Source organism: Blennius ocellaris (assembly GCF_963422515.1).
Source record: "Blennius ocellaris genome assembly, chromosome: 9".
Lineage (NCBI taxonomy): Eukaryota > Metazoa > Chordata > Actinopteri > Blenniiformes > Blenniidae > Blennius > Blennius ocellaris.
This window is the reverse complement of record NC_137658.1, coordinates 5699696-5727205: the sequence shown is the minus strand read 5'-3', so window position 1 is coordinate 5727205 and position 27510 is coordinate 5699696. Positions and strand designations below refer to the sequence as shown.

The 27510-nt window shown below is 43.4% G+C and overlaps 2 protein-coding genes across 2 annotated transcripts in view; both read right to left on the bottom strand.

The window, feature by feature from the left end:
- dlg3 (discs, large homolog 3) overlaps window positions 1-10039 on the bottom strand; it is an 84943-nt gene extending 74904 nt beyond the window's left edge. The window contains 3 exon segments of the mRNA XM_080502300.1: window positions 1652-1740; window positions 8571-8702; window positions 9808-10039. Of these exon segments, the coding sequence (XP_080358426.1) occupies window positions 1652-1740; window positions 8571-8702; window positions 9808-9847 (261 nt within the window). The 5' untranslated portion in view covers window positions 9848-10039.
- A 2832-nt stretch (window positions 10040-12871) lies between these two features.
- gdpd2 (glycerophosphodiester phosphodiesterase domain containing 2) lies at window positions 12872-18731 on the bottom strand (the record flags this gene model as incomplete). The annotated part of the gene is made up of 13 exons (XM_080502412.1): window positions 12872-12958; window positions 13192-13339; window positions 13789-13937; window positions 14008-14214; window positions 14314-14473; window positions 15594-15676; window positions 16333-16478; window positions 16609-16699; window positions 16778-16876; window positions 16973-17032; window positions 17571-17664; window positions 17838-17941; window positions 18651-18731. 13 exons carry the CDS (start codon window positions 18729-18731, stop codon window positions 12872-12874), a joined length of 1509 nt encoding a protein of 502 aa, XP_080358538.1.
- Window positions 18732-27510: the final 8779 nt, after the last annotated feature.

Genomic DNA, 27510 nt, shown 5'->3' with positions numbered 1-27510 from the left:
AAGGTTAAAGTGTCAAAATTGATAAATTGTTGGTAATTTATGTGCTGAATATGAATATATACAGTTTGAATTACAGAATGGATAAAGAGTTTTTGACACTATGAATGGTAACTTCTCTATACTATGATGAATTAAATGAATAACAAAATTATACCTGCTGCCAAAAAATGGGTGTCAGATATTAAAAATGTAAGTTGTTGGGTTTTTTTTGCAAATACCTTTCATTTAAACCTTGAACGACAGAAATAGACATTATTGTGTAAGGTGTTTACTTTTTCCCCCCCTCATCTCAGGAGAAACCTTTAAATGAGACTTCTGTCGCCTGTGTGACCTTACTGAGCTGCAGGGAAGTCAGAAAGCAAGCCGAGAGTCTAGTATTGTGGTGTTTACAGTCAGGTACCTGACAAGTTCATGGCACGCTCCCCTGTTTGACTCGGTGTACGTAATCCGGTTTAGACTTACATAAATTTGAAAAAAAAAAACACCCCACACTGACATTAAGTGATTGAGAGGAGGGAGGGGCTGTTCAGCATCAAGGAATAATGTTAGATTAAAGTTTTCATCTCAAGTGAGGAATTAATTGCACAAATTCCCTCTCAGCCAAAAAAACAAACAAAAAAAACCCCAAAACAAAAACCCTATAACCTTGAGCAAGGAAAGCAGGCACAAATCAAAGTAAGAAGAGGCTCTGGAGGCAGACGGTTGGTAGTTTGAACACGGTTCTGGCTTCTTCACCTGGAATATATCAATTAAAAAAGAAAACCGGAGCACAACTCCATTTTCAGCTGATGACAGTCGGGAAGCGGCTCAAGTCGTATTCCATTTTAGGCTCTGGGCCAAAAACGATGACGGAGGAAAAAATACTGAAATTGGAGTATCCGTTAGGCCTCTATGATATTTCAAAGAGGAAAAATGTATTGTTATTCAAAGAAATCAGTTAAACGTCCATCGATCATCCTTCTGACTAGAATACAACCAGTTCAGGTCACCAGTCCACCGCTCGAACAACAGTACACACTTAAAAAAAAAAAAAAAATCTACGTGCACTAGGAGAATATATAAACTTAAGTTTGAAGTAAAAGTACTGATTACTACAGCACATACCAAGAAACGTCCAAAGCGAGACAATGAGACTTACTCCAGTGTTAAAACCATTAAGGCTGTACGCTATAGCATCTTTCTATAGAAGTATAAAAGTCAGCTAAAGATCGATTTCATTAACATTTTGACATTTGCCCGAGGAAAGTTTGAAGACGTTAAGTTTCACAAATGATATGAAGTGGGATGTTCCCAGTCCTTCCAAAGGACATCACAAGATGATGGACAAGGAACAACAAGAAATATATATTAGCAGTTTGAGAGCGTTCAATCATCAATACACACAAAAACAAAAGACACAAACTTTTCAGTTTGACTTTGTTTCTTGCAGAATCCTACAGTAACAATATAATAAATATCCAGAACTTTATCTCTGGGCTCAGCGGGTCCGAGCCGCGGCCGCCGTGACTCACGCCGACCCGTTTACCTCGCAGCCGGGCAAAGGACACGCTTAATGACATCCTGTGCCGGCCGAGAAAGTGCGGCGCATGGCGGCACCGGAAACACGGAGCACATTTCCTCCAATCTATATAATGAGAAGCAGGAAAATTACCTCCTCCCACGCGTCATGCCTGCTGTCTTCTTTCACAAGAGTTTGTTCTGTGTTCAGTTGCAAGGTCACCTCGTAACACTCTTGGATATCTGTGAGAAAAAGAAAATCCAACAAACTATCATGAGTTGTGGGTTTTTTTTTGGTTGTTTTCCTTTGACTTTAATCATTAGAAACATCAGATATAAGCACTTTATACCATCTCGTATCTATTTCAACTTCACAACTTCTCAGGCTTCCCAAGCGAACGGCTCTGGTTGTGTAAAGAGAATAAGCCGATCAATCACCGGCACATCGGGACCCGTCTCGCTTCTCCTCGGGTTCTAACTGCGGGTAGAAACGTGGAGGTGGGAGTCGTCTGTTTACATGGAAGTTAGTCTGCACATTTGCAAAGGCGCTCGTCTCATCTGCTTGCTGAACTATATGACTCAGGTACAGGCTGAGTAAATCATCGCCTCAGTCTCCCGGAGAGGAAGACATCATATCCCAGCAGACCTGAACATTGTGTACTGCGCCGACAACGAAAGCGCTCATCTCACTTCTCCTATTCTTCCACTTCGTCATCGTCGTCTCCATACATCATTTTCCCAGCAAGTCACCTCCAGGCTCGGTGCCTTGAAATGTCATTTGACACATGTGGAAAAAGTGTGGACACTGCCCCCTAGTTGAACAGCAGGCCACCCGTACCCTGCTGCAACACGTCCACACGAATGAGCTTCTTTATCCAGGGGGGGAAGTATCGAATGCATGTGTGTTCATTAAAGACACCGATAGATATGCTATCATTATGATGAGGTACTTTGGATTTTTTTTAAATTAATTAAAAAAATGTCAGTGATTCAACAATACATCTGTAATTCATTAAATTCAGGATTGCAGGATGCTGCACAGGTCGCCACCATCTCAGGGCAAAGACAGAAACAGATAGTCACACACACATATATTCACACCAATTGAGGTACGTTTTTGGACTGAAGTACTGAGAGAGCAGGAGAATGTTGGGAGCAGCCAAGGCGGTAATGTGGACCATTGTACCAGGCTGGAGCTGAACTGTGGAACAAAAAGCTTACCAGTTAGTCCACATCCCCACCCTGACCGGCAAATTGAGTGTTTATTGAGCATCCTGGACACAAAGAGCAGCTTACCACAGGTATTTGGTCCTGAACTAAAGAATTGAAAGAACCATTACAGCTTTTTTGACATTGTCCTTTTGTGGCATAATTTATCATCTTTGTTGTCTGCAGTCCCTTTCAGTCCAAAAGATGTAAAGAAGTAAAGGCGAAGTAAAGATCGAGTTGGCTCTTCGGGCCATTCTTCGGATTTCTATAACGCTCACTGTGTTCTTGGTTACAGTCTAACCAAGAGCAAGAGACAAAGACTTTAGGGCAGGTTCCTAGTTCATTCCAGGGCAAAAGTAAGAGAAAATAATCTCTCATGGTCAATTTACATTCACCAAATAACCAACTGGTGTTAAATCCAGGTCTGGGGATGCTCACTGGATGTCTAAGATGAATGATGAGGAGCTTCTTAGGCCTTTTCCTCTCTCAGTGTTTGTTGATGACGCAGCCCTCCTAATCAGTGGGTTGGAGAAGGGACACTCGTAAAACATGAAGGCAGGAGCCCTTCAGGACCAAGATTTGACTCCACTGATCTCAGCTTCAAACATCTTTATCTATTTTGGAAGAGCGACCCTGGATTATCTTGAGAAAAGTCATGCAGGGACAGATAAACGCATATGGCCAATCTTTGATTGGGCGACTTGGTGAGGTTGTAGAAAAGTAAACAATATACTAATCACTTCTTACTATGGCAACACAGAAATCTATTTTATTAATGCCGTTATCACATATTTGCTGTTTGGCGGAGTTCTGTGAAGCTCGGAAAACTGTGGCGTCAATCCCAACTTGCTCCAAAATTTACTGGAAATGATAAACACCGGTGGTGATTTAGGTTGGTCAATTAAATCCAATCGTTGTTAATCTGTACATACATGTAAAGACCAGTTGACATCATGCTCTATATTAAAAAGGCACAAGCTGCCAGAGGAAAGAGTTTGGCAGTATTCAAACTCAAATGTTGACTCGCATGAACGGCAACTGCAAAGTCTCCCTGGCAACAGTCAAGATTTTTGGTATCGATCAAGCAAATGACTGACTAAACAGATCTTCTGGCATTTTCACAGCTGAAGCCATGTTCTTCAGGTGGTGGTAAAAAAAAAACCAAAATGGTGTGATATACCTCAACCGACTGTGTAGAAACACTCGAACCAAACCAATTCCAAAATCCTCTGAAAATTTGTGCTGAGGTGGAGTGATAGTCCAGCGTGTTCAACTCCTCATCTCTTCTTTCAAGTATTCTCATCCACACTCATGTCCTGTGGTCACCTAATGAGTGGCAGCCCTTTGATGAGAATGCACTGGGACAATTGTGCTGATGTCAAAACAACGGGCCCGGTTACTGCAGTGTCGACATAAAGAGGCGACGGGAGAGTTCGTCAACTCCCCCAAAGTTCACTCTCAGGACAAGACGGACATATTCCCGAAGGACAGTCCGGGAATAGTTTGGACTTTTTTAACGACGTCTCGTTCCCCATCAACAATGTAATCTCTGGCCCCCCCAAACGCAAACACCCAAGGACGATCCGCCGTCTCCCGAGCATCTGAGACGGAGAGAGATAAGAGTCGGTTTGTCCCAACAAGACGGTGTGAGAACAAAAGTGTAAGAATGGAGCATGTGACTCATCACTGTGTCTGAATGTGGAGGAGTGAAGCCAAGTGTGGGCAGAGGAGTTTACTGACCAGCTGACTAAAGAGCAGCCTCACTTGCACAAACTCTTTCAGGCGTGCGGCAACAAACGGCACAGCTACCTGCGCCTCGACAGACTGAAACCCTTAATCCCGCGAGGAGTTGCCCTCCTTATTGCTAATCCACCGCAGCATTTCAAAAGACGCCATCCAAGCGGAAACGCGTCACTCTGCACATCGTCGTGAAATTAATGTCATGTGGCTACAAAAGGGAAAAAATAATTTGGTGATAATGACACGGGTGCTAATATTTTACATGACTGAGGTAAGTCTGCACTAAATAGCTTTAAAATATTCCCGTTTGCTTTTGTCATAAGTGAAACAAACCAAATTGCTGTAAAGCGGTGACGCTCTTTCGCCAGTCAGGTGTTTGAAAAGCTGCCGAGTCTAAATCGATTTCGGGAGGTGAAGAAATTAACGAAACACAATCGGAATATGAGGGTTATTGTCTTTATTTCAATCGAAAGGTAATCGAAAGTTAATAAGTGTCTGACACAGTCAACATCGCTTTTATTAAGTCGCCACTTCCTGGAGAAAACTTGTCTCCCAATTGGACCAAACCATTGTGAGACAGCAGAGGGGGAGAGGTTCTAAATTGTGAAGAAAAAAAAAATAATAATAATAATTTGGCACGACTTCCCTAATTTTCTAAAATTATTGCGTTTGAACCAATATAATTTGTTAAAATATTCTATTGCGTTTTACAGGCTGGTTCCAACAAGTCATAATGTGGGAAAAAAAAGGATTTTCATGGGATTTAAACCGCTGCACGTTCAGGCGTTTGACCTTTTGCTCGTGTGGAAAGCGCCGCCTGCTTCGTCTTGAAACGAAAGTCTTGTAAATGCTGTTAAGTTTCACAGGCTCTTCGCTCCGCACCTGGTTTGCTTTCGCACAACCAACACTTCTAATTACATCATTCGTCTATTCTTGGCAGAGGGTAACAAGGCAGACAAAGGTGCTCAATCACGTATACAAGTGTTCCGAGATCAGGATTCACAGTCACATAAAGTACTAAACAGAGTTTTTTTTTCTCTCTTTTGACATCTGTGACTTTCCCAAAAAAAAAGGTGCGCCAAACCCTCACGGACCACATAAATTCCTGGCGATGAAACAAAATACATAATCTGAGTCAGAAGTCTCTTTCAGAAGCATTATTGCAGATTTTTTTCTTTTTCTTTTCCATGACTGGGCTATTTTGGGACGGCCTGGGTCTGTGGCTTTTTGTCACAGTCATGGGAGGTTTTCTTCTGCACCTTCCCCGAGTCTTACAAACGCAGGTTCGACGCATTACAGGCCTCGTCTCTTTGTCGGCCAGCGTCATCTCTGTATTGCCTGCCGGGGTGAATCACACACACACACACACACACACAAAAAAGAATGTGCCCCTCTTTCTTTACATGACGATGAGCAACCCCGGAGCTCAATACGACGACATGCTGACGGAAATCTAGGTCACAATTTTGAGGCAAGGCAAACAATGCACCCCGTTGTCGTTGCCTTAATAAAATATTCCCCAGGAATGTCAGGCCTCCTGTGATTCATGTCGGTCTGTGTGTGTGCGTGTGTGTGTGTGCACCCCAAAAAGCCCCCCCCCCCCCCCCCCCCCACCCGGTGCCTCCCACTTCATGTTTTTAACGCTGGAACAAAAGGAGAGATGCACAGTTAAGGCAACCTTTGTTCGTGACTGCGCAACCATGCCGACGTCCAATCAAGTGGCCAGCGCCGAGCTTTCCCACACGGCGCCCGACACCTCTGTACAATCCCACGGCGCGTCACAGTTCAGCAGAGATCTCTCGAAGACGCAAACTTAAAACTGCAAGCTCAGCGGATTCCTCTTGTACCCTGTTACTTTCTATGCGTCTCACTTCGGAAAAAAAATAAATAAAAAAACGGCGGGTCACCGACGCATAATAGTCCTACCAGGACCAGTTGGCCTGGCCCTGAGCTGAAGGCAAACACAACAGGAGAGGATAAGAGGATGAGTAATGTTTATACTGCACTGTGCTCCGCTGTGAACCGGCTCCTTTTCCTCGCCGCCTTCCCTGATGAGAACCACATGTCCACCGAGGGGCGAAGCCTCGCCAACCCCGCACTAAAACACACCGACCACAAAACTCTTCTCCTTCTTCTTCTTCTTCTATTCTCGCTCTCGGCACGGAGGCGCCAGATAGAGAGGAAAGTTGTGGGAAAAGGCTCGGCCTGGTAGCCAGCGGCAATTTATTTTCCTGTCCGCCTCGAGCTCGGCCCTGATTGAACATTCTCGGTGAGGAATGTTTGGAATCCTGATTTGGAAAGCTAATCCTCTCCTGAGTCTCTCTCACCTCGATAAATAACAAAGAACATTACAGCTGATAGTCAATAGTCGCGTGGCACATTTGTGCAATGATGGGTGGCATGTTTTTTTTGGTTTTTTTTAATTGTGCTGGGAGGATTTTCTCCAGCTATGTGCTTGTTAGTTGAGCTGGATGTGTGTGACTCTGAATGACCGGGCCGGTAAAGAACAGATATTTTGGTCTGCAGGCCGGCAGTAAAGTGGCAGTAAAGTGGCCCTGCCTCTTCATTCCGCCAGATTTGAAGGCTGGACACTTGAAAAGCCTCAGAAAAATAAATAAATACATTTACGGAGCAATTTTTGCATTGCATCAGACAGCAATCTAAATATAGTGTCAAATAAATAATAAAAAAACAAAAAAAACAAGTACACACTCTCAACTTAACATGAGAGAAGATAAAGTCATTTGAACTTCCCGAATAACAGCCGGTGTTTAATAACGTGGATAAAAGTTGAAGGGGGGGCAACACGTCGCATCAATTTCAGGTCAGACTGATTCATCCACCAACGCCTCACAGTGAAACGTCCACAAAAAAAAAACGCTGAGTGGGGAAAAGAAAAAAAAAAAAAAGTCTCGAACTGCATTTGGTCAAGTCTTTGAAATAGGACTCTTAACACACATTTGATCTTGAGATATGCACCTTGAATGACGGGTAATTAGTCACTGCTATGACTCCCTGACCTATGATGAGGGGAAGAAGTGTAATAAATCTTCATTTTTATGCGTCAAGTCTTCCATCAGCTTCACACGGGAAAGCGTGCCATAAAAGCGTTTCGGTATACATCACTGGTAAAAATAGCTATACCGTATTTCTTTAACTGCTCACTGAGTCATGGCAGCACCCCCCCCCACCTCCCCTTTAGATCCCGGGCAAAGGAGCAGCAGTGGGTCAGCAGAAGCAATAGCAGACCCAAGGGCGGGCATCGTTAGAACACGGTTGTGGTAATTAGAAGGACCACTCAGGCGTTGGTTAAAGTGAAGTAATGTGCCTTATCTGCTATAAAAAGGAACGGCGGGGAGGGTTCACGTGAACTCGCCTCAGCTCTTCGCTAAAAACACTGAACCTGTCATGAAGGTGGAGCTGCTCACAACTAATAATAGAGTCTCTCAAGACGGTTTCGCGGCAGAGTTAAAGTACACGGCGCACACTTTGGATTAGTGATATTAGTCTGGCCGCGATTTGTTTTCGGGCTGTTGGCGAATCAGGAGCTCCAGTTTTTTTTATTTCTTTTTTTAAACTGTATGCTTTCTTTCGTCAAACTCAAGGGAATAATTGTCCTCAACCGGTGTGACAAGTCCGGGCCTTATTAGCCGCTCGCTCTATAGATGGACTGAGTTTTTTTGTGAGGCCTTAATGGGATTTCATTACAATCTGGGTATGCTACAGAGGGGCACATACAGCGGACCTTTGTGAGGTGGACTGAAAGACCTCTTTCATGAGACATAATTGGCAAATATTTAGACCTGGTTAACTTCCCATATAAATTAATACAACCTGACCCTGACTGCATCCTGTGTCTGCCTGCAGGCAGTTGTTCAACGACACAAATCAAACTATTCGGCCTGCACTGTAGGAAAAAAATATACAAAATAAAACAAAAAGGACAGATGACAACATATTGTGGCAAACAACAATCGGTAAACGCGATTCCTCTTTTCTTTTTAAAAAGATGAGCGTGTGAACTCTGGTGTAATTCAGCCTCGAGGGCAGAGTTTTGAAAGACTTTGAACGAGGGGAGGAAAAAAAAAAGGAAAAAAAAAAGAGGTTTCCAGTGTTTTTCTTACCAAGTAGGGCTTGAAACAGCTGGCTGCCCAAGATAGCGGAAACCTTGCCCACACTGGTCTTCAAGGCCTGCTCCTGCGGACTGGTCAGGTTGGCCTGGTACTGCCTGAGCAGCCCCACCGCCCTCTCCGTGTCTGTCCCACAATAAGCAAGGCAAGCGTCACAACTACAAGAACTACACAGGGAATCGGCACGCGTGGACACAAAGTAAATAGCATCTCCGCGAGCTGGCATTTAAATCAATATGCATCTCTTGGGATTGCGTGGAGAAAAAGAGCTTTTTCTCTACGGCTTTATCTGATAGAGGGTTACAAATTAGTGTAAAACCTGGATAGGTCACGCAGACAAAAACACCAACATACACTCAACATTAAGTCATACATGTGATTTACAAATCACCAATTAGCCTCAAATGCATGTTGTTGTTGTTGTTTTAACTGTAGGAGTAAAGAAAACGTACATGCCAACACAGACACGACATGCAAACTCAAACCAAAATAAAGTCCTGCTAGAAGGCAAGAAGACTAACTTATGTAACACACTGCATTTCATAGTAAATTCATAAAGTCATCATACTGAATAGAAGTGAATAAAATGTACAACGTGGAACTTTATGATGTGGATTGTAAGAATCAATTGCTCACCGTATAAATCTACTGGTTACTAATTATTCTGTATGTTAAGTCATCAGAGGGGAAAAAAGCCAATATAAGAGGCACATTTAAAAAAAAAAAAACAACTTCTGTTGGTTGGACTAATTACCATCTCATGCAACTTAAATCAGTGATGACGTGCCTGAAGACAAAGCAGCATTTGATACAACACCTTGTATACTAAGCTGAGGATTGTGCAGGTTTGTAAGTCAGCGGTGTTTGTCTTGTTATTTTCTCCTGCACATTAAAAGCAGGTCTTTCTCTCCTGTAGCAGGCCTGTGCAGCTGCTTGTTGAACCTGGTGGGTGTCGAGCAGCACAGCTCAGAGATGATGCACACCGTGAAGGTTACAAAAAAAACAAAAAACAAAAAAACTTACTACTTCACTACCTGATGCTCCAAACATTCTGCAGGAGAAATGCAACCCCGGAAGTTAAAATATTTACAAGTCAACGGGAAAATAAAATAAAAGAGGGAGGGGAGGGGGGGGGTTAGTGTAACAGAAAAAAAAATGTAATAATGGATGGAGTAAAGAGCTGGTATTGACCTCGAAACTTTAAAAAGGGAGGTGAAGACACGGTACTCACCATATCTGTGCACCATGGCGTGGTCAACTCGGAAAGTCATAGGAATTATTGTGTTTGTTTGTTTGTTTTTGTGAGAGGAGGGGTGGAGAGAGAAGTTAAATCTCGGGGTGGTGCTGCGGAGCTCCAACTGTCCAGTCGCTCCTTCTCCACACAACAAGTTGAGCTCCAGAGTTGCGCTGCGGACGCAGGACGGACGGACACTCCCAGTCTTGCTGCGGCGGTCAAGCTGCGGCTCCACACCCACCCGGCTCTGGATGCCACTGCCACTGCCTGTTTACTTCCACACAACTTTCCACAAGTTTTGTTCTTTTCTTTTTTCTTTTTTTCAGGGCAAAGAGAGATCAGAGCGTGACATGTTCCTCCTCCTCCTCCTCTTCCTCCTCCTCCTCCTCACAGTCACGCCTCGCCTCTGTGATGTGACTGCTGCAGCACGTGCGTTCATATATATAGATATATTTTTATTTGGAAGAAAAACATGTCATCTGCACAAGAGTTGAATTAGTGCTCCGTTTACGTCATTGGTGGTGGTCGGTATTCTGTTTTTTTTTTAAACAACAGTCGGCATATTTTTTTAAGACCGTTAATATGCCGCACGTCTTCGCTTCTTTTTGTGGTGTCTGCCATCTAGTGGTGGGATGACGGCAGTGCAGGAAATTCAGGTCTCAAGGCAATAAAATTATATCTGCAATTTCTTTTTCAGTCCAAAATGATTTATCTAAAAATGAATGAAGGAGTGATTTAATATGCTTAGTATATTATAGTTTTGCAATACGACACCATTTTGGCACAAATTTAACCACACGAAAGGACAACTTAAAGTAATTTTCCATCTGAGTCACTAGTGCTTAGCACTGTCTCCTCACAGTGAGAACGTCCCTGGTTCAAATCCATGGTTTGGGTGAGTATTACAGTGCTCAGTTTACGTGGTCTCAATGAGTATCCATTCATCTTCCAAGCGCACACACTCACAATCACACCTTTGGGCACATTTTCCACCGGTGATGTCAAAAATAGTTGAGTTCAGCAGTTAAATACTGCCCAGTTATATCTTGGGTGGGTTGACCTGGTAAAATGCTACCATAATAAACTTTTACATTTAAACTCCTTTGCTGTAATGCAGAGTATATGTGGTGAAAATGTCTATATTCTTGCAAAACCACACAATTCCCATCGAAATGACTACGGTATCAACATATAGCCAATTTTAATGAAACTTCATTGTGATTTTTACCATTTGTATTAGAGGATAAAATGCACTGACACAGGATAAAGTATAAAATGGTTTTAATGCTTTTGGCTCAGTTTTCAGTCTTTGTCGTAATGGTAACGCCAGGATTTTCTTTTATTCACTGAAGACAACAAAATGAAAGGTTAATTGTGACACAATATACATATTGACGAACAGAGGGCATACAACACATACAACGTATTCAACATTAAAATATTGATTAAGAAGAACCATGGCTCTGCATATGTGGCATTAATATGCTGAAAATGTCTTGTGATTCTAAAACGTATCAAATATTTGTTTATTTTTTTTTAAAAGTTGATTTTTCAACTCCAGGTGAAATCATTATAATGCATTCAGAACAGATGACACAAAAGGCAGCTACATCTTAGCTGAACATAAGTTTACTGATTACATTGTTCTTGTAGTTACAAACTACTTGTGAAGAAAACGTCAAGAGGCTGCAGGGTAACCGAGAAACTTTTCTTTAGGGTCCAGTTTGGCCTTTCGACTGAAGAATTCGCTACAATGGGAACTTGGCTCATGTTTTGTCACAGTCACAATGTCATTATATTTATGTCTCTTGGCAGTAAGGAGAGCTGAAGTTAACTCATGAACCAGTCACAATCTGTCCAATCCAACTAGAAACAGCATAACATCTCAGCATAACAACCTTTTTATTAAAAGTTGATCCAAGGGAGCTCTGGAGTCTATTCTCACAAATAAAAAGGAAAAAATTTAAATAAAGATACCTCCTGGTGGGAAAAAAAATACATTGAAATGTAACAACACTTAACTTTTCAGCTTTTATATATTCATCTTTGATGCTGATGATACCTACTAGTAATTAACTTTTACCAGTGTATTGGCTCAGTTTTGTGCAATAGTCTTACTACACCTACTAAATAAATTAGCAACCGCAGTTTGTTTAATTTCCACTGGACTGAGGACAAACCTGAGGCACAATAGCTGAAACACCTGAAGTCCTCACATTAAACCTTTACAACAACTCACTTCGGTATGAGAAGACAATCAAAGCACATTAAGGGAAACACATGTTCACAGCCATGATTGTCTTCAAAGTTAAATCCAGTTCACCAACGAGACCAAAATAAAATTTATATATATATTTTTTTTTTTTTAAAGTGTGAGACTGCCACCCAGTGGCATCAAATTATATTTGATTCACTTTTTTCTTTTTCTTTTTAAATATCTGTAAAAACACAATTTTCAGTGTAATGGCTGAATGTGTGGCAGTTCACAGCAGCTCGATTTCTCCCTGAAGCCGACACGTCTTCCCAGGGGACAAGAAGGGAAACAGCTCCTTCTCATTCCCCACTGCAGGACTGTGTCTTTGCACTTCTGTCAAAAGTGAAGAAAACACAGAAATATGACTCCCTTTAAAATGTTCAAGCATTCAGTTTGAAATACAGAAATATATTACGCAACATTTAACGATAATGCTGATTTCCCAAACTGAGAAGAAAAACTGAATTATATAACAGTTAAACTTTTTGATTTTTTTTTTTTTTTTTTTTAGAAAGTTGCAATTGTTAGTAAAGTGAGTAAAAAAACAAAACAAAACAAAACACTAATCAATCTCTGGGTAGAAAGTGAGTAAATAAAGTAAATTTTACTCTGAGGCTTTTCCCACAACCAATTAGTCGAAAACTAATAACAATGGTGATTTCTTGCCCCGGCGGTAACATATTCAAACACACACTGACCTCCTCTGTGGCACAGAATCTGTGTTTTCCTGTCACAAACAGTTGAGGTGGGTGAGTCACTTCATCAACATGCAACTCACAATTCAGTGCGGCGCGGCCTCGGTTGGTCTTACCACTGAAAGATGAAGAGTATAATCATTATCACGGCCGAGGCGACGTCCACCGAAATCCAGATCGTTCTGTATTTGTGCGGCGCCTGAAACACACAACCAAAAACCCAGTTCAACCACACATGTCAGCTTTTCAAACTAAACCTCATGATGTTTTGTTATCCTGGATAGTGGTGCAAGGGTGTGTGTGTGTGTGTGTGTGTGTGTGTGTGTGTGTGTGTGTGTGTGTGTGTGTGTGTGTGTGTGTGTGTGTGTGTGTGTGTGTGTGTGTGTGTGTGTGTGTGTGTGTGTGTGTGTGTGTGTGTGTGTGTAATCTCACCATGGTCCAGTCGGGCTGGTGAACATTTTTCAGGAGGTTGCAGGAGTTGGTGGTGACGGAGCTGGCCCCGGCACACCACAGCAGCGAGAAGAGCCAGCGCTCATTCACCACCCACAGATTCACAGAAATGTTCTTCCGCCGAAGTTCCCTGTCGAACGCAAGCACGTCACGTGAGGGAACCAAAATAAAAAAATAAAAAAAACTCAGACAGCAAGCGGGATTATTGTAGATTATCTTCAAGTGGAGACTGAGAATGTTTTGGGTTTTTTTTTTTCAATGGGTGTGAGCAGAAGGGATGGGATTACGAATGAGTACATGATGATGAGCTGCTGGAGGAGAGAAGAGGAAGGTCAATATGGAGGTTCATGGACATGAGATTGAGAACCGACATGCATTTGACTGACGTGAGGCGACAGGAGGCTGAGAAACAAATGATGGAAGCATTAAAGTGTAGAGAAGAATATATATATGCTGAAGTTTACATGAAAAAATAACTGCAATGGCTCCCGAATACACACTTTTTCTTCCTCTTTATTTTATTTTGAAGGGATGACATCAGTGTACCGTGAGGTATTTGCGTGTGAGTGTTTTCTTCACCTGATTTTTCCAAAGCTCAGATTGCTGTATTTCAGGTTCAGATGCTTTCCGCCCCCTTTATGCATGTCGTTTTCATTGTTATAGATCTGGGTGAAGCCCGGCGCCCTCAAGTTTACGTGTTCCCTTGACTCTGGAGGAAGCCAGAAAACCTGTGGGGCGAAACGTCCTGAGAAACGCGCGTCGTCATATCAACGAAAACACCCGAGCGTCGACGCTCACCAAGCTCGGGTTGATGCTGGAGTTTAGGATGGCGTCGACCGTGTCCACTGCGTCGTTTTTCGGGTCTGGAGTGTAGAGGTCAAACAACACTGAGATGTTGTGCTCCTCGGCCAGACGAAGCAGCTGAAGCAGAGAGGGTATCGTCTGATTCCGGGCCGTGTCCTTCTCCTCGCCGGACAGCTCGGACACGGTGTGGAACGGATCCGTCTGCAGGAGCGCATCAATGCAACGCTATGTAAAAAAAAAAAGCTGATCGACAGACACAAAGATCACCTGGAGTCGACGTTGCGTGAGCACTGGCCTCACCTCCAGGAACCATTCACCTGCGTTCAGACTCTGCAGTTCCTCCAAGGTCAGGTCGGCGCCTCGGCTCGACGGCTTGTCGGGGAACTTCCCTTTAATGTTTGTGGTTCTCAGCAGGGAGCCGTTGTGGTGGTCGTGCAGCAAGAAGGGAATCCGGTCTTTGCTGATTTTCCAAAATTATATTTAAAAAAAACAAAACAACATTAACATCTTGATTTAGTTTATTTCTGCATCACTGATCTCAAATTACCTAGTGACAGTTGATCGCTCTGTACAACATCGACGGTATATTTGTGTTTATATTGCCGAATAAGCAACTTGGAGGATCTGGATCATTTGGTCAAAACAGGGAAAGAGTTTCAAATGTCAAATGTTTGATGCTTCTTAGTCTTAGGAGTTTGACATCTTAGATTTGTAGTATGAGTGGAGTTCCATCCATCCATCCATCCATCCATCCATCCATCCATCCATCCATCCATCCATCCATCCATCCATCCATCCATCCATCCATCCACCCATCCATCCATCCATCAATTTATGGGCAATTTTAATGAAGCTTTAATAATACAAATTTCTTTCACAATATTTATGCTATTTTCTTGAAAGCGAGTGAATTTTAATGTCAGAATAAATGACCTTTCTTATAGTTTCATCATAGTTTTAATAACTACTGAACAAGCTTCAGCATATTGTAAATTCCCATTACTAAAATGTGGCCAAATCTTATTTTCTCTTTTATTCCACCGAGAGTCCTTTTAAGTATTAAAAATAAAACAAAATCTCAGTATTGTGTAGAAATACACACATTTCTACACAATACTGAGATTTTGTTTTATTTTTAATACTTAAATGGACTCTCGGTGGAATAAAACAAAATCTCAGTATTGTGTAGAAATGTGTGTATTTATGATTAAAATTGATGTTCGTGGCATTTAACAAAGCAGTATATTGTTATCAAAACTGTGTGCGCTTAATTTTCCTCATAACAATAATCTAATTTCTTTGGCCTGTAACTCAATCTCCCATGACGATGCATCACTTGTAGCAGACGAGTTGAAATGGACAGAAGGTCTCTTTTTTATGAAAAATGTATCAAATCATGTTGTTTATCTTTTGCGCTCATGAGAATAACACTTAAAAGTTTCTGTTACATTTCATTTCATTCACACCCTCACAGCACAAGCAGGGAATAAAAAAAAAAAAAGAAGAGGTAGTTTTACCTTCACTGGGTTTGGGGCCGCAGAACCAGTGTTATGCAAAATATAGGAACAGATGTGCTTTACCTGAGCTGCACGTCCGTCTCAAAGGCCGTCACGCCACACTCAATGCTCCTGTTGAAGGACAACATGGTGTTCTCCGGGGCCAGCTGAACACATTGAGGACAGATGGGGGGGGGGTGAGTGCCCTACATACCCCTAAAAGCTGTGTGAACACATTCAACCCTGCACCTCGTGTTGGACTGAGCTCATACTGGCTCCGCGGCAGTGAAGCAAAACCAACAAGGTCGCGGCAGTACAGCACATGGGCCGATCACATCACTGGACATTTGCTCACACCTGAGTCAGGGCTACAGGGCTTTCACGAAATAAATCATATTAAATGTCACATGAGAATAAAAGATTATTAATGTTAGTTAAAACTTAATAATCCATACAGCACCCATGAATCGATTTATATGTATATGACATAACATTTCAACCTTCAAAAGCGGAGGAAATGCACAAGTTACCAGATTTGGTGGTTGGTGGTTGAAGGTTTGAACCTGTTTTCATTTCGTCTAAAAGTTATTATTTAACTTGTCATTTGCTTTTGCTTGAGGTAAAAGTGGAACTTAGAAATGATTAATTGTGGCTCCTGGTATTATGAGCAGCGGCGTTCTGCCCAATCTGATTGTTCACCGACTGGAATAACAAGTGGGTCACAAAAATCTTGAACTCAGTCTTTAAATGAGCAGTAAAACATCCTCCATTGACTCAATGACCGTGAGTCTCAACAGTATTGAAGATAAATCGAGCCGCTCACCATCGGGGCGCCTCTGTGACCAATCAGCTCGGGTTTTTGGGGTAAATCCTGACGGTCGATCAGACAGGGAGACTGAATGAAGAGGGGACACAGGAAGATGGCGGCCGACACGACCAGAAACGCCACAGCGATCAGGAGCTTAGAGCCTGCATGGAGAAAACAACACACAGTGTGTTTCCCGTGGGTCTGACGAAAACTCCTTATGTCCGATATATTATTTGTACAGTAATTTCCTGTCGGTCGTGCTTATTTTGTAATGAAGTCTGAGACACGGACCTTTCCTGGCCACGTGGAAGCTGCGGAAAACAAACAAGCTCAGCAGAGTCAAAGCTCCAACGGCGCCAAACTGCAAGAAGGGAGCCGTGGCCTGCGAATATTTGACGTGGGAAATACATGAGGGGAACAAGAAAAGAACCACCATCATGCACATTGAATCTCACTATACCTGCAGAGACAGCGGGACAGTCGGCCATTCTTCCTCCCACTTGAGGCTGACTCCAGTGATGCCGAGAACGACGAACGTCACCCCCAAAAATAAGAAGAACTTTGCAGAGAAAATGTTGAACCCAGAAGTCAATAACTTTGCACACAAAAAAGAAAAACAAAACAAAACAACAACATGGTTTTTAAAGTGAACTACCTTGTGCAGACAGTGTAAGTTGGGTGTCTCGCCCAAGGCAACTTGGAACAAAGCGAACAGCTGCAACGCAATGTGAGGATAATAATAAAACGTGAACACGTTACAATGGATTTTTATTCTTCTGCGGTACAAGGCGGTGAATCTGCCGTTATCACTTTTGTCCGGTCCTGTCACACAACTTTTTCCCGCCTTTTGTCTTTTCTTTCATCGGCTGTACTTCCATTTCTCTTGAAATTTTGAAAAGCACATGACCGACTATTCAATCCATCCGCTTTCTATACTGCACTGTCCAACGTCGACTTGTTAAGCTCAAGTCGAAATTTAAAAATGTAAAAATAAATCTGCATTTCCTCGCAAATCAAAAACAAACCCGTTTGGAACAGTAAAATGTGTTCGAATTTGTGTTCAAATGTAGGAAGTGCTATTAAAAAAAAGGTGTATAGGAACAAAATACGAGCGCTTCTTCGCTTCCAATTTCTACAAACAGATTAACCTTTACATTGAATAAATGTTTTATTTACTTATCGGGCCTCTCCCATGGCAATATGGTATAATATCCTGCAGTTTTGCTGCCGTGTCGTTGGCACTTTGTTCTCACCAGCAGCAGGACGCAGTAGCTGGTTAACACGGCAGAAATGATGATCAGCACCATGAACCAGTTCACCCACAGTTTCAGCTGATTGAAGCCCTCCCTGATAAAGGGACAACGAGAGGGCAGCGCAGGGTTAGCGGAGCAAAGGTCAACAATAAAGACCCAGAGAAAAGCGATTAACAAAGGGAAAGAGAGGGTTCTGCAGCTTTTGTGCTTGATTCAATGTGGAGGGGGTGGGGGTGGTAGTGGTGGGGGTGGGGGTGCATCACTCACCAGTTCACATCGTCTCGATCGTTAAACGTAACCAGACAAATATACATCCAGCACAGGGAGAGCAGGGACACCACAGAGAGCACTGTAAACCACCGGCAGGCATGCTGAAATTCCAGAACAGGTGGATTATTATTATTATACATTTTCAGCAACAAAAAAAAACAACTTGACGTTTCTAAACAAAAATGATGTGAAATGTGTTGGCATTTTTAATAGAATTAACATGCCGGTGTGAACAAATCTAACCTTTTTTCTTCAGGGCTAACGTCTTAAACTGCACCGTATCGCAACAATCCAACACAAACAGCTCCTTTGTTCGCTCCCCCCCATTAATGCCCACGCAACCTTTCATTCTCATCCTCAATTAGACTGAAAAGTAAATAGTCTTCACCTTCTAGAATCCTGGTTCCAGATAAGCCCCAAACAAACCTGTTAGCGCATGCCAGTTGATTTGTTCTTTTTTTTTTTTTTTTTTAACAAGCAAGTCTATTTTCGTCATTTCACCTTTCAACTTGACATTTGACAGTTTCATTGTTGAAGCGCTATTGGCAATATTTTACATTTCTTAAGTTTGTCATGTGGAATTCAAATCCATGATCACGAGGACTTTCAGAGGCTAAGCTCAGAGAAAGTACAAAGAACATGACAAAAAAAAAGTGTTAAAGGGATTATGTAACTATTATTACACATTCCTAGAGAGTTTAGGAAAATAAAAGCATGTCGGACTCTCCTGAAAACGCCTACGATCTGAGACAACCTTAGTTCATTAGTGGTAAAAACTTAGTTACGCACAAGTACACCTGAAATGCTCACCTTTATTTGTCTTCTCTCGGGGTTCCTCCGGTGGCAGCTGTATAATCCCCTGCTGCAAACCCGGCAGCAGTTCTGAGACATCACTTCTCCTCATCCGCCGTCCAGGAAAAACAGATTACCTTCAGTCTGGACACCTGATACATGCAGCCAGAGGTCAGATGAGTTGATGGTTTCTCTGGATACAGTGGGAAGGTCTGGTCTCATTCACATCACAGAACCTGTTGGGACGGAGGGAGGGGGTGGGGGGGTGGATGAGGGAGACGACTGTGACAGAAAGCAAATGAGGGTGGTGTGGCAGTTTCTTTGAGTATTAGGGCAATCCCGGCTCAATGAGCCTCTCAATGGAACGACTGTGAGAAGAGGGGGTGGCGGGGGGGGGGGGGGGGGGGGGGGGCATTGCCATTGGGAGCACTTACAATGGCCTGCACCATGGGGGTATTGAGGGTAGCGCACAGGCCGGCTTCACAGTGAAGTCACACACTGTTGGAGCTTCAGCAGCACAAACAGCCCCGGTGACAGGCACGGCCAGGCACAGGGAGCGGATGGGGGCAACAAACAGGGTGCAAGGTATCACAACATTTTATAGTGGAGGCAGTTAAACTTCCATAAAGCTCTGTATTGAAGGCTGCAAGTCAGGAAACAGGTCATAGCAGGATGTTACTCAACGTGTTTGAACGTATTCTTAAGTTGTGCCAAGTTTCTCCCCCCCCCCCCCCCCGTCTCTGTCATAGACAACACGGGAAATCACACCTGTTATCTGGAACCCACCAGGAAGGTGCATTGAGCAGAAAGTCCCACTCTTTCTTGTCAGACTTGATTTGACTTGGGGTTTCTGCCAGCCATTGTCCTTGCTTCGTTTGGGGGTTCTGTTTCTGGAGTCGAAGACTGCAGGTCAAATAACCAAGTTCAAGGTCAGGACAGAAGATCTCAAACATGTCGAGCAATTTGAGATCGTTTGAATCATTAAGACCTTGGAAAACGACACTGAACAAATAAGTAACATTTTTCTTGAAATGAAAGGATTATGTCTGCGTGTTTGTGCAGGTCTGAATGTTCCCGACAATGAAACATAAGAAACTTTGTCTCGTTGCACAAACACAAACACCGGGAAGCCGTAAACTTGAGCCGAATGTTAAATATTATCTGTGAAATATGAGCAAAAGCCCTGTCAACTGGTGACCAGACAGCAACAGAAAATGAAAGACAAATGTCCCCATTACAATTAGAGAACAATAAATACTTGCTCATGGTTGAGTGCCTGGCAACAGTGTCCTTCTCATGCCCCAATTTAATATTTAGCAATAACACTTCACAGTATTTATACTTAATATGTGTACTTCCGCTTGAATAAAATCAGTTCAAACTGAAGCATATCATTATGACAGTTTAAATAGACACACAAAATAAATGGCCTTCACTTGTTTTGCTGTTTAGCAGATTGCAGACACACCCAGATGATGTGTCTATCCATGCAGCATCTATGGCTTGACTGTGTAACCTGTAGTCAGGTGCAGAAGTGAAGCTCATTTGATCATTTAATATAAACTGATGAGACCTAAACATTCTCTTAATGTTATGTGATATTCTAAATAGTGTGTGTATTCAGAAGCATACTGGTGGAAAAAAATGTAAACAACTGTAATAACCTGATAAATATCAGTGTATTTGTTTCTTTGAGTTCATGTTACGAGATCTTTAAGAAAACTGTTTGTATTTTGTGTTAAAATATTATTCATGGTTGTTGTGTTATAAGACTGAATGACGGAATCTTATTTTGTTAATATTTTATTTTGGTGACGGAAAAGTTTCACTTCCGGAAAGAACCTTGAACGACGGAGGGAAAAGCTGGGTACACGAGTGTTTCCCGCCGACAATTAAGTGGAAGTAACACTTACTGGATCATCTCCTGTTCTTCAGCTGGACTGTGAGTAGTCCGTGGATGCTGTAGGTTTGGAGTGAGTGATTCAGAAGTGTAACTTGCGGACGGAGTGTGTGAGAAACCACTCTGATGAACAGCTCAGTAGCCTGTTAGCTTAGCCACGGCTGTCGCGGTCTGGAGTGCGACTGCCTGGGTGGACGTCAGAAGACAACGAGGATCGGCTGAGTTTCTGCTGGACACTGCTGTCGCTGTGCTGGATGACACGGACCCAGTTTTCTTGCTGACCAGGTGAAACTGGATTTCTGCTGAATATCCCACGGAGGGATTTTCCCCGGGTAGGATTCAGTCACACTCGCCACAAGGGGGCGCTGCTCTCCTGTTAATGAGCTCCAACGATAAGCCGGCCAACGTGACTTAAAACAAGCTTGCTCAAAATACTATATAAACAGTGCACTGTTTATCTGACATTAAGACTTTAACACATACTTTTCTACCGGTTCTTTTCCTTTCTTTGTGGTGTTTAAATATATATTGTTAATACAGTTTGGAATGTTCAAGATTATGTGTGTGTGTATTATTTGAAGTGTTCCCTTTTTGCCACATGTTACAGGTGTATTGAATGGTAATAAGCTAATATTCCATTTAGTGCTGCGAGCCAGTGGAAAAAGGGGTTACATTTGTGGGGGCTCGTCCGGGATTGTTTATTTGTTTTTCATGCTCTGTTGATGTCTAAATGTGTTTTTAGTAATCATAGACATTTTGTGTAACTTTTATAACCATCAAGATGGATGCTGTTGAGATCAAAGCTTGGTGTGAGAGAAAAAAGTTAGCACATGAAAATGCACTAGTGCTGAGTGACATTACTTCTGATGTTACAGACGATGTACTGCTTAGAGCTTTAAGTGAAGTCAAAGTTTTTGGAAAATTTGAGATTGTTGATCGCTGTGTAGACACTGCTTCCAAGACACAGTTTTTGCTAATTCGGACTTCCACTGACTTGACAAAACAAAGCTTGCCTGACCGTGTTGGACTTCCTGGGGAAGCCGGACCCTGGCCTGTTCATGTACTTCCTGTTTCCCGACCAGAGGAAGGGTTTAGAGCTAAATTGCTGTCGTTTTTAGAGCAGGAAGGCAGGACTGTTACTGACATACAGGGGTTAGTGAATCCATCCCCACTAGATTTGAACACAGCACTGATCAATGCTCTTAGTTCCATTGTGGACAAGTGTAACCCTGGCCCTGCTGATATTCATAGCTACCGCAAGCTTCGCCTGTTTTCTGGGATCAAACCTATCCCTAGTGGAGAAGACGAGTATGATGCTTGGGCTGAGCAGACAATGCATTTGTTAGAAGAGTGGCAGTGCAGTGATGCTGTGAAGAAACAGAGAATTGTGGAAAGCTTAAAGGGGCCTGCTGCAGACATTGTCAGATTTCTGAAAACGCAGAACCCAGCAGCTGCTTCGCATGATTATATGCAAGCTTTAGAGGTGGCTTTTGGACCCACTGAGAGTACTTCTGACCTTCTTGTGAGATTCCGACACACATTTCAAAATGATGGTGAAACACTTTCCAGCTATTTGCTCAGGCTGGACAAATTGCTGCATTGTGTGTTTAGGAAAGGCGGGATCAAAGTTTCTGAAATGGATCAGCTTCGCATTGACCAGGTTGTGAGGGGTGCGTTACCCAGTGACATGATTGGCCTACGTATCCGCATGACCCATAAGCTTCGAGCACCTCCTACTTTCAGTGAACTGTTAAAAGAAGTGAGGGAGGAGGAAGATATGCTTCAGAGCAGGCATAATGTCAAAAGCGCAGTTCTGTCCGGTAATGTTTCGGTTCCCAGACCAGACGATGACACTAAAGAAAACTCTGAAGTAGAACAGCTGAGGAAAGAGATTAGTGTCATGAAAGCCGAAATGGTGAACCTTAAGGCCGCAGCAGTTGTAATTCCATCAGATGCTTATGGAACACAGGCTAAAATCCCTGCTCGAGGGACATTCAGAAAAGGTGATCAGTTACAAAAGTCCCGCTATGATGAGGACAAACCAGGGATTTTCTGTTACAAGTGCGGTGAGGATGGACATTTCAAACGACACTGTGATGGTGAGGAGAACCTCAAGAAAGTCAATAATCGCCTGATCAAACTAAACAAGACAGCGGGAAACTACCACGGGACCCAGTAAAGGAGCGGCCTGGTATCCCGGTGGTAAAGACACGCTCCGCCAAGTGCATTAACAATGACAGGAAGGTGGTAGACACTATACCCGAAGGCTTAGTAGGCCCTAGCGCAGCTGTACCAGTACAGATTGAAGGCGTTTATGCTAAAGCTATCCTTGATACTGGTTCTCAAGTTACTTTGTTGTACAGATCCTTCTATGACAAATACCTGACTCGTCTGCCATTGACATCCATCAGTGCTTTGCAAATATGGGGTCTCAGCCCATCTGATTACCCTTACGATGGCTATTTGTCAATTAAGCTGGAGTTCATGGAGGCTGACGTAGGAGTGATTGAGGCCATTGATGCCCTTGTGTTGGTCTGTCCTGACCCCATGGTTAAAGGCGAGGCATCCATTATTGTCGGCACAAATACACCTACTGTGCGACGATTACTAAAGAGTTGTAAAGAAAAAGGAGGAGATAACTTTTTGAGCACATTGCGTATTCATCCTGTTTTCAAGAATGTGTTTGAAAAGTTAGTTTGCCTGCCACTCCCTAGTGATGATGATGACAAAAGAGGGATTGTGTGGTTTACTCAAGCAAAACCAGTCATTTTGCGCCCTGGCGGGGTGGCTAGAGTGACAGGTGTTCCAAAGTTTCAGGGAATCCCCACTACACAAGCAATTCTTGTTGATTCACCTGATGAACATTTGGATGATTCAAGGTTTCCTGAGCAGATTCTGGTAAGGTCAGAGTTGCAAGCGTCTTCTGTAGTGACGTCCAAGAGAATGACTGTGCTTGTCAGAAACGTGTCGGCTAAAGAAGTTGTCCTGACCAAGGGGACGCCAATTGCTCATCTGTTTCCTGTAGAGGTGATGCTGTCACATGCAGCGAGCAATGAGACCAGAGATAAGTCCATAGATGAGGTGACTCCCTCGTCTTTCAATTTCGGAGATTCTCCTGTTTCGGAGGAATGGAAAGAGCGGCTGGTAAAGAAGCTGATGGCACATAGTGAAGTTTTCTCCACTCATGAGTTCGATGTGGGACGCAGTAAAAGCACTCACCACACCATTAAAACCACGGAGGATAAACCATTCAGAGAGAGGTCTCGTCGGCTGCCACCTGCTGATGTTGAGGCATTGAGAGAGCATTTAACACAACTCAAGAATGCTGGGGTCATTACGGAGTCACGTAGCCCTTATGCCTCCCCTATAGTGGTGGTGAGAAAAAAAGAATGGTAAAATAAGGATGTGTGTCGACTACAGGACCTTAAACAGGCGTACTGTCCCAGATCAGTACACAGTGCCGAGGATTGAAGATGCATTGGCTTGTCTAAATGGCAGCAAGTGGTTTAGTGTGCTTGACTTGCGAAGTGGCTATTATCAAATTCCAATGAGTGAAGCCGACAAAGAAAAAACAGCTTTCATTTGTCCGGTTGGCTTCTACCAATTTGAAAGGATGCCACAAGGAGTGTCAGGGGCTCCTGCGACTTTTCAACGCATAATGGAGAGAACGGTTGGAGACATGAACTTGCTGGAAGTTTTGGTCTACCTCGATGATCTCATTGTGTTTGGGGCCACTCTTGAGGAACATGAGGAGAGGTTGTTAAAAGTGCTTGACCGACTCAAAGACGAGGGCCTTAAGTTGTCATTGGACAAATGTCAGTTCTGCCAACCTTCAGTGACATACGTGGGACATGTTATTTCCCAAGATGGTGTGGCTACAGATCCTAAAAAGACTGAAGCAGTAACCACATGGCCCAGACCAACCACAGTGACTGCTTTGCGGTCATTTCTTGGGTTCTGTGGATATTACCGACGCTTTGTGAAGGATTATTCCAAAGTAGCTCACCCTTTGAACAAATTGTTGTCTGGATATCCGCCCACTGTCAAGAAGTCAAAGGTGAACAAGACCAGGGACTACCTTAACCCAGTTGAGCCTTTTGGGAGTAGATGGGATGATAAATGTGAGGCAGCCTTTGAGATGCTGAAGCAGAGACTTACTCAAGCTCCTGTATTAGCTTTTGCAGACCCACAGCTACCCTATGTTCTGCACGTAGATGCTAGCCGAGAAGGTTTAGGTGGTGTGCTGTACCAAGATCAGGGTGAGGGGCTGAGACCAGTTGCTTTTGTAAGCCGGAGCTTATCTCCCTCTGAACAACATTATCCCGTTCATAAACTCGAGTTCCTGGCGTTAAAGTGGGCAGTAGTGGACAAGTTGCATGACTACCTTTATGGAGTTAAGTTTGAAGTCAGGACAGACAATAATCCATTGACTTACGTGCTGACATCTGCTAAATTGGATGCCACAGGCCACCGCTGGCTGGCAGCCTTGTCTACCTATGACTTCAGTCTAAAGTACAGGTCTGGGGTCCAGAACATTGACGCAGATGCACTGTCTCGTCGGCCACACCCTACCGAGTTTTCACAACAGAAGTGGCAAAACATCTCTGCTGAGAGTGTGAGAGCCATGTGTCAGAGTTGTGCAGTAACTAAGTTGATGGATCATTGTGTTATGAGAGCAGTTGATCACTTGGTGCCTTCAGTACATGCCCTCCCGCAGGCATTTTGTAACTTGTCCACCCTGAGCACTAAAGGAATGCCAGTATTGAGTCAAAAAGAGCTGTCTGAAGCTCAACAAGATGATCTTGCCATTGGAGAAGTATGGAGAGCTTTTCGGCATGGAGATAGGGCACGAGTTGACAGGACTAAACATGGGACTTGTCCATTGCTCTTGAGAAAATGGGATAGATTCAAGATGCAACAGGGTGTCCTGTATCGAGTTACAAGTCCTCCTGGTAAATCCCATCGATCACAATTAATCTTGCCTGAGAAGTACAGGGAGGTGGTGATGAAGTCCTTGCATGATAACTCTGGTCATTTAGGCATCGATAAGACTTATGGCCTAATTAAAGACCGCTTCTACTGGCCTCGGATGAAAACTGCAGTAGAGGACTATTGTAAGGCATGTGCACGTTGTATTCAGAGGAAAACTCTACCCCGGAGAGTTGCACCATTGTCCCATATGCACAGTGATGGTCCCCTAGATCTTGTGTGCATGGATTTTTTATCCATTGAACCAGATTCTAGTAACACCGAAAACGTCCTGGTTGTAACCGATCACTATACACGCTATGCTCAAGCCTTTCCCACAAAGGACCAGAAAGCAGCCACTGTGGCAAAGGTTTTGGTGGAGAAGTACTTTGTTCACTATGGGTTGCCAAAAAGGATGCATAGTGATCAAGGGCGTGACTTTGAGAGCTGTCTGATTCGGGAGATGTTAAGTATTCTCGGCATTGACAAATCTAGAACTACTCCTTACCATCCACAAGGGGATCCTCAGCCTGAGAGATTCAATAGGACATTGCTAGATATGCTGGGGACTCTTGAGCCAAGCAAAAAGAGGAGGTGGAGTCAGCATGTTGCACACTTGGTCCATGCTTATAACTGTACTCCGAATGAGGCAACCGGGTTCTCGCCCTATTACCTGATGTTTGGACGTGAGGCCAGAATGCCTGTGGATCTCTGTTTTGGGACATCGAGTGATGGTACTAGACAGAAAAACTACCTCAAGTATGTTGCTGATATGAAGGAGGAGTTACGAGCTGCATATAACATTGCTGAAGCAGCTGCTGCCAAGCAGAACAAAGACAATAAGCGGAGATATGACCACAAGATCCGTTTCACACAGTTGCTGCCTGGGGATAGGGTTCTGATACGAAACTTGGGGTTGCCAGGGAAGCACAAGTTAGCTGATCGCTGGGCTTCTAACCCGTACATTGTGGAGAGTCAAATGTCTAACTTGCCTGTGTTTCGGTTAAGACTAGCAGATGGAGAGGGACCCACCAAGACCCTCCATCGAAACCACCTTCTGCCCCTGGGACAGACTGTGACTCACCCAGTTTCTGACCCTGAAGCTGAGCCTCCTATCCAAACTCAGCGCAGGAGGAGAAAGAGACATGGTAAGAATGTTGACCCATCTGACAGCGAACAGACACCATCGACGGCACCGAAAGACATGCTGGACGGTGAAACAGGGAGTCCGACTGCAAATGACATACAGAGTTCTGACTCAGAGGATGAGGCACATGGGGTGTGGTTTGATGATGGAGGTCTAGAAAACAGAGTGGGTGAGAAAACCTCTGAGCCGCCTAGTCTTGACCTTGATGTTCTGTGGAGGGACGAGAGTGAACAGCCACAGACGATGTGTGCAGAGACGAGTGACGATGAGAGAGACTCGGAGACTGCTGAGCGAATTGAAGAGCCTGAGCCTACACAGACTCATGACAATGAGGCAGAACTTGACACAGACGTTGAGACTGAGCTTGACGTCGATCCATGTACGGATACCAGACGTCCTCCGAGACTCAAACGACCGCCTCTCAGGTTAACCTATGACACATTTGGGAACCCCAGTATTACTGCTACTCCTGTAGTTAGGTATGTCTCCTATTGCTTTAAGTGGATTGGCCCACCTCTTGTTACATGATTAGTTAAGGTGTGTGTTTGATGCAAAAGGTACAAAGTCATGAGGGCATGCCTTTTTATTTAGTGGGGGGAGAGTGTAATAACCTGATAAATATCAGTGTATTTGTTTCTTTGAGTTCATGTTACGAGATCTTTAAGAAAACTGTTTGTATTTTGTGTTAAAATATTATTCATGGTTGTTGTGTTATAAGACTGAATGACGGAATCTTATTTTGTTAATATTTTATTTTGGTGACGGAAAAGTTTCACTTCCGGAAAGAACCTTGAACGACGGAGGGAAAAGCTGGGTACACGAGTGTTTCCCGCCGACAATTAAGTGGAAGTAACACTTACTGG